General features: G+C 36.6%; 1 protein-coding gene across 1 annotated transcript in view; it reads left to right on the top strand.

Annotated features, from left to right (window-relative positions):
* LOC137632485 (uncharacterized) overlaps positions 1 to 13,893 on the top strand; it is a 55,317-nt gene that overhangs the window by 5,793 nt on the left and 35,631 nt on the right. Inside the window, exons 3-4 of the mRNA XM_068364441.1 lie at positions 2,520 to 3,042; positions 12,393 to 12,553. Of these exons, the coding sequence (XP_068220542.1) occupies positions 2,859 to 3,042; positions 12,393 to 12,553 (345 nt within the window). The 5' untranslated portion in view covers positions 2,520 to 2,858. The remainder of the gene's footprint in view (positions 1 to 2,519; positions 3,043 to 12,392; positions 12,554 to 13,893) is intronic.

Here is a 13,893-nt window from a genome sequence, read left to right as displayed (position 1 = left end):
ACGTTACTGTTCTTAAAATGTTTTATTATTTCCTCATTTCCTTTCCTCGCTGGACTATTTTCCCCTGTCAGAGCCCTTGGGCTTAGAGTATCCTGCTTTTCCGACTAGAGTTGTACCTTAGCAAGTAATAATAATGATAATAATATGAATAATAATAATAATGATGATGATGATGATAATAATAATAACAATAACAACAATAATAGTAATAAGAGTAATAATAATAATGTCTTTGAATGCAAGATGGTCCAACATGTTGACATTGTTTGTACCCAAGCGGGAACTAATGCTCAATTCCTTTGTTTGTTTTGTCTACAATAAATCTGTCTCCTGGGAACATTAATCATATTTTGCTCTTCATTAAGGTTTAAACCCTGCGGGGATTGCCACAAGTGTTTATTCTTTAATAGTAAAGGATGTTTTAATATATATATTTCAAGCTTAGTCATGATTTTTATACATAAAGCAGGCTTCTCCTATTAATATTCTCTCTCTCTCTCTCTCTCTCTCTCTCTCTCTCTCTCTCTCTCTCTCTCTCTCTCTCTCTCTCTCTCTCTCTCTCTCTCTTTTTTTTTTTAAGTATTTTAAGATATTTTATATTATTATTCATTACTTTTATTATAGTCTATGTAGTTTATTTATTTCCCTATTTCCTTTCTTCACTCGGCCATATTCCATGTTGGATAACTTGGGCTTATAACATCCTACTTTTCCATGTAGGGTTGTAGCTTAGCAAGTAATAATAATAATAATAATAATAATAATAATAATAATAATAATATTAATAAGTACATCGCGGCAAATTCTTTCTATAGCAATGTTCAGATATTTTTATAACTGATATTCACAGTATTATGCTTACATCCATTAATTTTGACCAACGATTTGCAAGATATATTTTCTCTTTTTCCAAATTACATTATAAACCTCTACGTTATTTCTTAAATAAGGGTTATTGTTATTTCTTAAATAAGGGTTATCGTTATTTCTTAAATAAGGGTTATATTCACACACCTTATAAACCTCTACAGTATTTCTTAAATAAGGGTTATATCTACACACCTTATAAACCTCTACGTTATTTCTTAAATAAGGGTTATATCTGCACTCATAAACTTCTACGTTATTTCTTAAATAAGTATTATATTACACACCTTATAAACCTCTACATTATTTCTTAAATAAGGGTTATTGTTATTTCTTAAATAAGGGTTATATCTACACACCTTATAAACCTCTATCTTATTTCTTAAATAAGGGTTATTGTTATTTCTTAACTAAGGGTTATATCTACCCACCTTATAAACCTCTACGTTATTTCTTAAATAAGGGTTATATCTGCACTCATAAACTTCTACGTTATTTTTTAAATAAGTATTATATTACACACCTTATAAACCTCTACATTATTTCTTAAATAAGGGTTATTGTTATTTCTTAAATAAGGGTTATATTCACACACCTTATAAACCTCTATCTTATTTCTTAAATAAATGTTATATCTATGCACATAAATATTTACGTTATCTTTTAAATAAGGATTATGTCTTCCTTATTTTTATAATTATTAATAAATTTTGCCTTAGTCGTGTGTCTGAAATATTTACATTTCACCTAATTATTTCAAAAGCAAAACTCTCTTGATCTATATCTATAACCTTCGCTTTTATCATTTTTCCTTTTGGATGATAACGTCTCGGTGTCATGCAATCGAATCCTATCCTCCCGTAATGCCTCCAAGCTGCAAAACAAAACAAAAAATTTCAAAACCAAAAAAAAAATTCTTCTCTCTCTCTCTCTCTCTCTCTCTCTCTCTCTCTCTCTCTCTCTCTCTCTCTCTCTCTCTCTCTCTCTCTTTTCACTTCATTATTCCATCCAGTGATCATCTTTCGCGATGTCTCTTTCCCGCTTTTCTTTGTCCTGTCCCGATTTTGTTTGCATCTAAAAGTTTTGTTTAAAAAGGTAAGATGATGTTCTTGCCTAGAGGTTTTTTAAAGGAGTTTTTTCGTTATTTTTGGACTTCGAAGCTATTTGAGAACTTTAAAGATAGTTTGAAATGTTGATTTATGGTTGTGTTTTCATATATACATTTATACACACACTTATATATGCATACTGTATACACACACACACATATATATATATATATATATATATATATATATATATATATATATATATATATATATACATATATATTTGTACATATATATATGTATGTATATATATATATATATATATATATATATATATATATATATATATATATATATATATTCTATATCTATATATGTGTGTGTGTGTTTGTGTATTTGTGTGTATATGTTGTCATAGATGGATGGCTGAGTTTTATTATTCTCTGAATTTTAAGTATTATAGCAAATGATTAAATGATTAAAGAAGCGTATCCCAGACAAGAGAGAGGTAGCCTTTACACCGAGTTATTCGTTTTTCATCAATGAAAAGATTCGCGTATCATTGTAATTCATCTTAACAGTGTATTTTCTTATTTTTTGCAGATAGCTTCTTCGTAAGAATAAACCCACGACCTTTACTTGCAAGTCTGAATAAAAAGTAGACATCTGTGTATTTGAGCTCTCTATTCAAGAATAATGAATAGTTTCTGAGCCAGAATAGATATAAGTATATATCTATATATTATATATACTTACAATTTCTTTTAGGAAAATACACGAATCTCTTCCCTGGGACGATGGGTATACAAATGACATATATTAAATCTTTAGAAAACATCTGATAGTTCAGTTGTGCATCATTTGTCTGATAAAGCCAAGTCGGGAGAAGAGCGAGGCAAAAGCTGACTCATGGCTGAAGAATGTTTGAAAATCTGACCTCTGATGAAATCAAAGGACTACGAGGAGAAGACGTCTAGAGAAGATAGACTAGCTTACAAAGCCGTCTCTGGGAGGGACCCCAGCTGCTCAAGGAATCATAGGATGTCTAATAGCTCTTGTTTGCCTGATAATTCAGGCTTAGTACTCTTCCTGATTCTTCTCTCAGTGTTGCCTTCGATGGCCAAAGGTACGTGATGTTCTTTTAATTGTTGCTTAAGGACATTCAGTCAATAATTATAACGGTATCTTTTACTTCAAAGTAAATATGATTTACTGTCCACATACCTTTTGGACCACCCTGTATATATATATATATATATATATATATATATATATATATATATATATATATATATATATATATATATATATATACATCATACATACATATACCAAAGGCACTTCCCCCAATTTTGGGGGGTAGCCGACATCAACAAGAAACAAAAACAAAAAAGGGGACCTCTACTCTCTACGTTCCTCCAGCCTAACCAGGGACTCAGCCGAGTTCAGCTGGTACTGCTAGGGTGCCACAGCCCAACCTCCCACATTTCCACCACAGATGAAGCTTCATACTGCTGAGTCCCCTACTGCTGCTACCTCCGCGGTCATCTAAGGCACCGGAGGAAGCAGCAGGGCCTACCGGAACTGCGTCACAATCGCTCGCCATTCATTCCTATTTCTAGCACGCTCTCTTGCCTCTCTCACATCTATCCTCCTATCACCCAGAGCTTTCTTCACACCATCCATCCACCCAAACCTTGGCCTTCCTCTTGTACTTCTCCCATCAACTCTTGCATTCATCACCTTCTTTAGCAGACAGCCATTTTCCATTCTCTCAACATGGCCAAACCACCTCAACACATTCGTATCCACTCTAGCCGCTAACTCATTTCTTACACCCGTTCTCTCCCTCACCACTTCGTTCCTAACCCTATCAACTCGAGATACACCAGCCATACTCCTTAGACACTTCATCTCAAACACATTCAATTTCTGTCTCTCCATCACTTTCATTCCCCACAACTCCGATCCATACATCACAGTTGGTACAATCACTTTCTCATATAGAACTCTCTTTACATTCATGCCCAACCCTCTATTTTTTACTACTCCCTTAACTGCCCCCAACACTTTGCAACCTTCATTGACTCTCTGACGTACATCTGCTTCCACTCCACCATTTGCTGCAACAACAGACCCCAAGTACTTAAACTGATCCACCTCCTCAAGTAACTCTCCATTCAACATGACATTCAACCTTGCACCACCTTCACTTCTCGTACATCTCATAACCTTACTCTTACCCACATTAACTCTCAACTTCCTTCTCTCACACACCCTTCCAAATTCTGTCACTAGTCGGTCAAGCTTCTCTTCTGTGTCTGCTACCAGTACCGTATCATCCGCAAACAACAACTGATTTACCTCCCATTCATGATCATTCTCGCCTACCAGTTTTAATCCTCGTCCAAGCACTCGAGCATTCACCTCTCTCACCACTCCATCAACATACAAGTTAAACAACCACGGCGACATCACACATCCCTGTCTCAGCCCCACTCTCACCGGAAACCAATCGCTCACTTCATTTCCTATTCTAACACATGCTTTACTACCTTTGTAGAAACTTTTCACTGCTTGCAACAACCTTCCACCAACTCCATATAACCTCATCACATTCCACATTGCTTCCCTATCAACTCTATCATATGCTTTCTCCAGATCCATAAACGCAACATACACCTCCTTACCTTTTGCTAAATATTTCTCGCATATCTGCCTAACTGTAAAAATCTGATTCATACAACCCCTACCTCTTCTAAAACCACCCTGTACTTCCAAGATTGCATTTTCTGTTTTATCCTTAATCCTATTAATCAGTACTCTACCATACACTTTTCCAACTACACTCAACAAACTAATACCTCTTGAATTACAACACTCATGCACATCTCCCTTACCCTTATATAGTGGTACAATACATGCACAGACCCAATCTACTGGTACCATTGACAACACAAAACACACATTAAACAATCTCACCAACCATTCAAGTACAGTCACACCCCCTTCCTTCAACATCTCAGCTTTCACACCATCCATACCAGATGCTTTTCCTACTCTCGTTTCATCTAGTGCTCTCCTCACTTCCTCTATTGTAATCTCTCTCTCATTCTCATCTCCCATCACTGGCACCTCAACACCTGGAACAGCAATTATATCTGCCTCCCTATCATCCTCAACATTCAGCAAACTTTCAAAATATTCCGCCCACCTTTTCCTTGCCTCCTCTCCTTTTAACAACCTTCCATTTCCATCTTTCACTGTCTCTTCAATTCTTGCGCCGGCCTTCCTTACTCTCTTCACTTCTTTCCAAAACTTCTTCTTATTCTCTTCATATGACTGACCCAGTCCCTGACCCCACCTCAGGTCAGCTGCCCTCCTTGCCTCACGTACCTTGCGCTTTACTTCCACCTTTTTCTCTCTATATTTTACATACTTCTCTATACTATTACTCTGCAGCCATTCTTCAAAAGCCCTCTTTTTCTCTTCCACTTTTACCTTCACTCCTTCATTCCACCATTCACTGCCCTTCCTCATGCTGCCTCCTACGACCTTCCTGCCACATACATCACTTGCAATCCCAACAAAATTTTCTTTTGCTAACTTCCACTCCTCCTCTAAATTACCAGTTTCTCTTACTCTCACCTCGTCATATGCCATTTTCAACCTTTCCTGATATTCACTTTTTACCCCCGGTTTTATTAGCTCTTCAACCCTCACTAGCTCCCTTTTACATCCACCTACTCTATTCCCCCACTCTTTTGCTACAACTAATTTTCCTTCCACCAAAAAATGATCAGACATACCGTTAGCCATACCCCTAAACACGTGCACGTCTTTCAATCTTCCAAACATCCTTTTCGTTATCAACACATAATCCATTAATGCCCTTTCTACTACTCTTCCATTTGCCACTCTTACCCATGTATACTTATTCTTATCTTTCTTTTTAAAAAAGCTAGCACTTATTACCATCTCTTGTTCAACACACATATCTACCAGTCTCTCACCACTCTCATTTTCACCTGGTACGCCATACTTTCCAATGACACCTTCTACCTCTCCAGCGCCCACTCTAGCATTTAAGTCACCCATAACAACTACATAATTCCTTCTACCCAGTCCTTCTACACACCTAGTTAATTCATTCCAGAACTCATTCCGCTCTCCTTCACTTTTCTCACTACCTGGCCCATACGCACTGACAAACGCCCAACATTCCCTACCCAACCTAACCCTTACCCACATTAACCTAGATGATATCTCCTTCCATTCCACTACTTTACCTGTCATCCATTCACTCAGCAATAAAGCCACACCCTCTCTCGCTCTTCCCCTTTCAATCCCAGACACTCTACCAGACATTTCACCAAACATCACTTCACCCTTTCCTTTCATCTTTGTCTCAGACAAGGCCAATACATCCATCCTTCTACTTCTAAACATACTTCCAATCTCACATATTTTACTCTCTATCGTACTACATCCACGCACATTCAAACACCCCAAAACTAGAGTGCGGGGAGCAGTCACTCTCCCCCCAGCTCCATCTCTTTGATGATGTCTCACAGGAATTTCAATTCAGGAGAGGGGGTTCCCAGCCCCCTCGTCCCGTCCCTTTTAGTCGCCTCTTACGACACGCAGGGATAACGTTGGCGCTATTCTAATTGTTTTATGCCCCCGCGGCCACAGGGGGCATAAATATATATATATATATATATATATATATATATATATATATATATATATATATATATATATGCACACACACATATATATACTGTATATATATATACACTATATCTATGTATACATATGCACATTCTGTATACATATACATTATATACATGCAAGTATGTATATGTATAATAACACTCATTGCAAAGTAATATATATTTTTTCTCCTGTCTTCCAACATTTTCTCTGTATTTTGGAGACAAGAATACTTATACATGTACTCTGTATAGATATACATTATATACATACATGCATGTATGTATATGTGTAATTACGTTTATTATAAAGTAATGTATATATATATATAAATTTATATATATATATATATATATATATATATATATATATATATGTATATATGTATATATATATATATATAAATATACTGTATATATATATATATATATATATATATATATATATATATATATACATAATATACACACACACACACACACACACACATATATATATATATATATATATATATATATATATATATATATATATATATATATATATATATATATATTATATAATGTGTAATTACGTTCATTGTAAAGTAATGTATATATATACACACACACACACACACACACACACACACACACATATATATATATATATATATATATATATATATATATATATATATAAATGTATATATATATGTATATATAAAATATATACATATTCATCTTAGGGGAGAACAGATAAAGAGAGTTGATAAGTTTAAGTATCTGGGATCCTTTGTTAACGCTGGAGGAGGTATGGAAGATGAAGTCAAACATCGGGTACAGGCAGGCTGGAACAACTGGAGAGCATCCTCAGAAGTTCTTTGTGATAAAAGAATACCTCTGAGGTTAGAAGGAAAATTTCCTAAGACAGTGGTAAGAACAGCAATGCTGTATGGAACGGAAACAGCAAGCATGAGGAAGACAGAGGAGAAGAAGATGGATGTGGCAGAAATGAGAATGCTTAGGTGAATGTCTGGGGTGACAAGAGAGGATCGGATAAAAAATGACTACATAAGGGGATCGACAAAGGTGGTGGAAATATCAAAGAAAGTGCAGGAAAGGAGGCTGAGATTGTATGCACACCTGATGAGGAGAGATGAGGACCACGTTGGGAGACATAGTATGGAGATGGAGGCTCAAGGAAGAAGAAGAAGAGGGAGACCAAGAAAGAGATGGAGGGACTGTGTGAGGGGAGACTTGCAGGAGAAGGGGATTGATGAGGCAGAAGCGCAGAATAGAAAAAGATGGAAACGGCTCATCCGCAACGGCGACCCCATATAAAAATGGGAACCAGCTGGGAAGAAGAAGAATATATATACTTACATACATACATGCATTTTCTACTGTTTACGAACATTGTCTCTGTATTTAGGAGCCAAGAGTACTTATACATATATTGCATTTATGCAATGTGTCATTACGTTCATTGCAAAGTAATATACATATTTTCTCCTGTCTTTCAACATTTTCTATACAAACATGCATGTATATATACATGTAATTACGTTCATTGCAAAGTAATATATATACATTCTATAATGTTTTCCAACATTGTCTCTTTATTTTGGAGCCCCTGGGCTTATAACATCCTACTTTTCCAAATAGGGTAGTATTTTAGCTTAGGAAGTAATAATGATAATAATACATATATTCCGTATACACATACGTCATTTACAAACAAGCCTGTAAATAATGTGTAATTACGTTCATTGCAAAGTAGTATATATATACAGTATATATATATATATATATATATATATATATATATATATATATATATATATATATATATATATATATATATATATATATATATATATACATTTTCGAACATTGTCTCTGTATTTCGGAGCCAAGAGGAAACAACCTTTCTCTCGGCCTGTCACATTGGTGACCCCGGAGTAACCAATGTGACGGGCCGAGAGAAGGTTGAAAGCAACTGAGTAAATTCATTATAGAACACACTCCTTTATATACAAAAGTTCAAAGCAACAAGAAATTTTATGTTTAAAAAACAGACCCTGTTACAGATGAGAAAAGCAGACATGTTTAATCTGGTTCATTTTAGTGCGAGGGAAGAGTGAAGATACAAGCATTATATATACACAAAATGAACTATGTACGATGGTGTGACCCACGGTTGGTACACAGTCGACCGTCCCACAGCTTCGTGTTCCCGTCAGTCAATTCCTTTTATCTTTGTTTGCCTCTGGACTCGGCCAGATTGTGAACTGGCTATAAATTCTTACTGTTTCACCGGGTTCTCTCTGTGTCGGTCCGATTCATTTCGCATTTTCTCCTTGTTTGCGATGATGTTGGTTCACAGTGTTCGTTATTCAGTTTGCTTATCTTTCTTTTTTGCTTTTTTTTACAACTCATTCGTTTTATTGCTTCCGCTAACGCAGTTGGAAGGAGGTTATGTTTTACCCCCTGTTTGTGTGTTCGTTTGTGTGTGTGTTTGTTTTGTGAACAGCCTCCTGGTAACAATTTTAATCGTAGAGTAATGGAACTTTCAGGGATTAACTTATGTTAAAAGCTGGAAATTATTAAATTTTGGGAGGTCAATGTCATTTTACCGACTGTTTGTGTGTTTGTTTGTGAACAGCTACCTGACCGCAATTTTAATCGTAGAGGAATGAATACATCAGCGACAGGCGTAAATAAGCTAAGGGTATTCAAAGAGTTAAGTCAGAGTGATTATATGAGAATAATAAAGAAAGTAAAAAAAAACCTACTGCGGAAATGACCCCTTTCCAATTAACGATGTAAAAGATGCAGAAAATTTCACCAGACTACAAGAGACCTACCGAAACATGGTAAATATGAGTCTAACACAGGCAGTTTTCCCTGATTGTGAAAAAGTTGCATGTATCAAGCCTGTGTATAAAGGAAAAGGTGATGCAGACAATTTAAGTTCATATAGGCCAATATCAAATCTGTCATATTTTTCGAAAATTATTGAAACTGCTGTACACGAACAAACCTGGAAATATCTGAAAAAATTTAATGCCATACCTGATGATCAATCTGCATACAGAGAAAATTACTCCACAGAAACAGCAGTGTTACCGATTAAAAATGACATAACAGAAATTATAACAAATGGCAAGTGTTGCATTCTTGTGATGCTTGATCTAAGTGCAGCATTTGATACTGCAGAACATACATATCTGATGGAAGACCTTAAAGCTGTGGGCATCGTAGAACGAGCATATGACTGGTTTGTGAGTTATCTTGAAAACCGCAAAGTTAAAGTAGTAATATCAAATGTTGAATCTGAGACAAGAAAACTAACAAAAGGGGTGCCTCAAGGCAGTGTACTAGGTCCTCTCCTGTTTGAAATTTACACGATTGAACTGGCAAATATACTTGAAACTCACAGAGTTAAGTTTAAAATATACGCTGATGAAACACAATTCTATTTCCCAATAGAATCAGTTGATGAAGCTAAAAGAAAGATACATGAAATAATGAATGACATTAAGTCTTGGATGTTAACAAAAAAGCTCAAGCTCAATAAAGATAAAAGTGAATGTATTATTTTTGGAAATGAAAAAGATATAAAAAGAATCGAATGCTTCCAAAGAATTGAAATAGGTCAATCGATCATTGACCTAAAGGAATCTGTCAGAAATCTTGGAGTAATCATGGATGATAGACTGACAATGAATGAACATATAAATAATATGGTAAGAAATTGTAACTATCATATTAGGAACATAGCATTTATTAGTAAATACTTAGATAAAAAATCTATGGCCATACTCATTAATCACGACATATTTTCAAGAATTGATTACTGCAACTCACTGTTCTATGGCTTACCAAATTATCAGTTGAAGAAAATTCAGAGAGTACAAAACAGAGCCGCTAGATTAATAAAAGGACTACACAATAGAGAAAGAGTTACCTCTGCACTAATTGAATTACACTGGCTGCCGGTAAAGGCGAGAATTGAATACTAGCTACTCTTACTAACTTTTAAGATACTGAACCAAAATGAACCAAAATATCTAAAAGAATGCCTGAACAAACTAGAACTAGAAACAAATGTTAACATAAGACACATGAGTGACAAACATAGGCTATCTGAACCAAGAACAAATAGTAAATTTGGTGAAAGGGCTTTCAGCTACTGTGCGCCTAGACATTATAATAAACTGCCAACTGAAATGAAGGACCTAAAGGGAGCAATTGAATTCAAGAAGAAACTAAAGACATTACTTTTCACAAGATCATATGATTTGGAAGATGCTACAATCAAAGAATTGTATAAGTTATAATGAAAATTTTTCGTTAGATGATTAATATGGACCCGCCAGAGAAGTAGTTCACTCGACTTCAGTGGAGGGTTGGATTTAAACCCAAAACAAGTAACTGTTATGTAGAAAGCTTGAAATGATTAAATTTTTGAAGGTTAAGGTCCCGGTCAAGCAAAATGTCCAATACACATAATAAGCAATAAGTTTGGACGTCGTTTTCCCAGAGACTTCAACCTTGGTTCATATTTGAGTGTATTGAAATACATGCCAATTAATAAATGTTAGGGCCAAAGGTCAAGGTCGAGAAATAAGGTACTCTGGCGGAGGTCTGCGCTCTACTGTGTGTCCCTCTAGTTTTTAACTAGTGTACCCGAGCCTTTAACATGACGGCTAAATAAACAAGAAATAACTTTAGAGAAAATAATGGAAAATGAAGTTTGGTAAAGAGAGGCTTAGATGCTAGGTAAGAGCCTTAAGCGGGGTTTGCACAGTCGAACAGTTTGTCGAACCCGGTTGTCGAACCTGCTTGTTAAACAGTTCAAAGAGGTGGAGTCGGCCACAAATGCATAAGGTTTTTGGAGAACGAAGCCCCGCCCACAAAAACCAGTCTAAAACAGACTTTCTTCGAACCGTTCGACGAACGTGTTCGACTACCAAATACCCTGTTCATACGTTCGAACATTACTTCAAAGACTTGTCTATCGAACCGCGTTCGACGAACTGTTCGACCGTCTAAACCAGCCTTTAGAGAACATTAGAAGTGACATCACTGATATGCCATATAACTAGAAAAATTATTCAATATATATATATATATATATATATATATATATATATATATATATATATATATATATATATATATATATATATATATATATATATTTTATTTACTTATCATCATCATCTCCTCCTATGCCTATTGACGCAAAGGGCCTCGGTCAGATTTCGTCAGTCATCTCTGACTTGAGCTTTTAATTTAATACTTCCCCATTCATCATCATCTACGTCGCACTTTATAGTCCTAAGCCATGTAGGCCTGGGTCTTCCAATTCGTCTAGCGCCTTGTGGAGCCCAGTTAAAAGTTTGGTGAACTAATCTCTCTTGGGGAGTGCGAAGAGCATGCCCAAACCATCTCCATCTACCCCCCATCATGATCTCATCCACATATGGCACTCGAGTAATCTCTCTTATAGTTTCATTTCTAATCCTGCCCTGCCATATAACTTCCATTACCCTTCTGAGGGCTTTATTCTCAAATCTAATAAATCTATTGGAGATTGCTTCATTGTCATACCATGACTCGTGTCCATAGAGTAACACCGATCTCACTAAACTGATATATAGCCTGATTTTTATACGGAATTTTAGGCGATTTGATTTCCAAAAATTACTTAATCTAGATTTTAAAAAAGTGTTATTATACCCAATCTGACCCAGAATATTTTTCTTTACAGGACCCGACGGGACCCATTTCAATCGAGTGGCCGGGCAAGGAGGAGACATCCTTTCTGGAGCTAATATTTTCAGACAGAAGAACCACAGCGATATCACTGCCCAGGCCGGAGCCACTGCTGCCCTCCCGTGTCGTCTTTCGTCGTCCTTGGCTGATGGAATGGTAAGATAACATTGATATTTGTGGAATGGAAGAGGGGAAGCTTTTGGATGATGGAATGAGAGAGGGGAACCTTGGATGATGGGATGGTAAGATAGAATTAATATTTGTGGGATGGATGAGGGGATCCTTGGTTGATGGAATGAGAGAGGGGAACCATGGATGATAGGATGATAAGACATGGAATGAGAGAGGGGAAATTTGGAGGATGGAATGGTAAGACATGGAATGAGAGAGGGGAAATTTGGATGATAGGATGATAAGACATGGAATGAGAGAGGGAACCTTGCCTGATGGAATGATAAGACCTGGAATGAGAGAGGGGAACCTTGGATGATGGGATGGTAAGACATGGAATGAAAGAGGGGAAATTTGGTTGATGGAATGGTAAGATAAAGTTAATATTTGTGGAATGGAAGAGGGGAACCTTGGAGGATGAGATAATAAGACCTGGAATGAGAAAGGGGAACCTTGAATGGTTGAATGGTAAGATATGGAATGAAAGAGGGGAACCTTGGCTGATGGTATGATAAGACATGGAATGAGAGAGGGAACCTTGCCTGATGGAATGATAAGACCTGGAATGAGAGAGGGGAACCTTGGATGATGGGATGGTAAGACATGGAATGAGAGAGGGGAAATTTGGATGATGGAATGGTAAGACATGGAATGAGAGAGGGAACCTTGCCTGATGGAATGATAAGACCTGGAATGAGAGAGGGGAACCTTGGATGATGGGATGGTAAGACATGGAATGAGAGAGGGGAAATTTGGATGATGGAATGGTAAGACATGGAATGAGAGAGGGGATATTTGGAGGATGGAATGGTAAGACCTGGAATGAGAGAGGGTAACCTTGGATGATGGGATGGTAAGACATGGAATGAAAGAGGGGAAATTTGGAGGATGGAATGGTAAGACATGGAATGAGAGAGGGGAACCTTGGATGATGGGATGGTAAGACATGGAATGAGAGAGGGGAAATTTGGATGATGGAATGGTAAGACCTGGAATGAGAGAGGGGAACCTTGGCTGATGGGATGGTAAGACATGGAATGAGAGAGGGGAAATTTGGATGATGGAATGGTAAGACCTGGAATGAGAGAGGGGAACCTTGGATGATGGAATGGTAAGACATGGAATGAGAGAGGGGAAATTTGGATGATGGAATGGTAAGACCTGGAATGAGAGAGGGGAAATTTGGAGGATGGAATGGTAAGACATGGAATGAGAGAGGGGAAATTTGGATGATGGAATGGTAAGACCTGGAATGAGAGAGGGGAAATTTGGAGGATGGAATGGTAAGACATGGAATGAGAGAGGGGAAATTTGGATGATGGAAT

The sequence above is a fragment of the Palaemon carinicauda genome, chromosome 3 (genome assembly GCF_036898095.1).
Source record: "Palaemon carinicauda isolate YSFRI2023 chromosome 3, ASM3689809v2, whole genome shotgun sequence".
Taxonomy (NCBI): Eukaryota; Metazoa; Arthropoda; class Malacostraca; order Decapoda; family Palaemonidae; genus Palaemon; species Palaemon carinicauda.
This window is presented reverse-complemented; position numbering and strand designations above follow the sequence as displayed.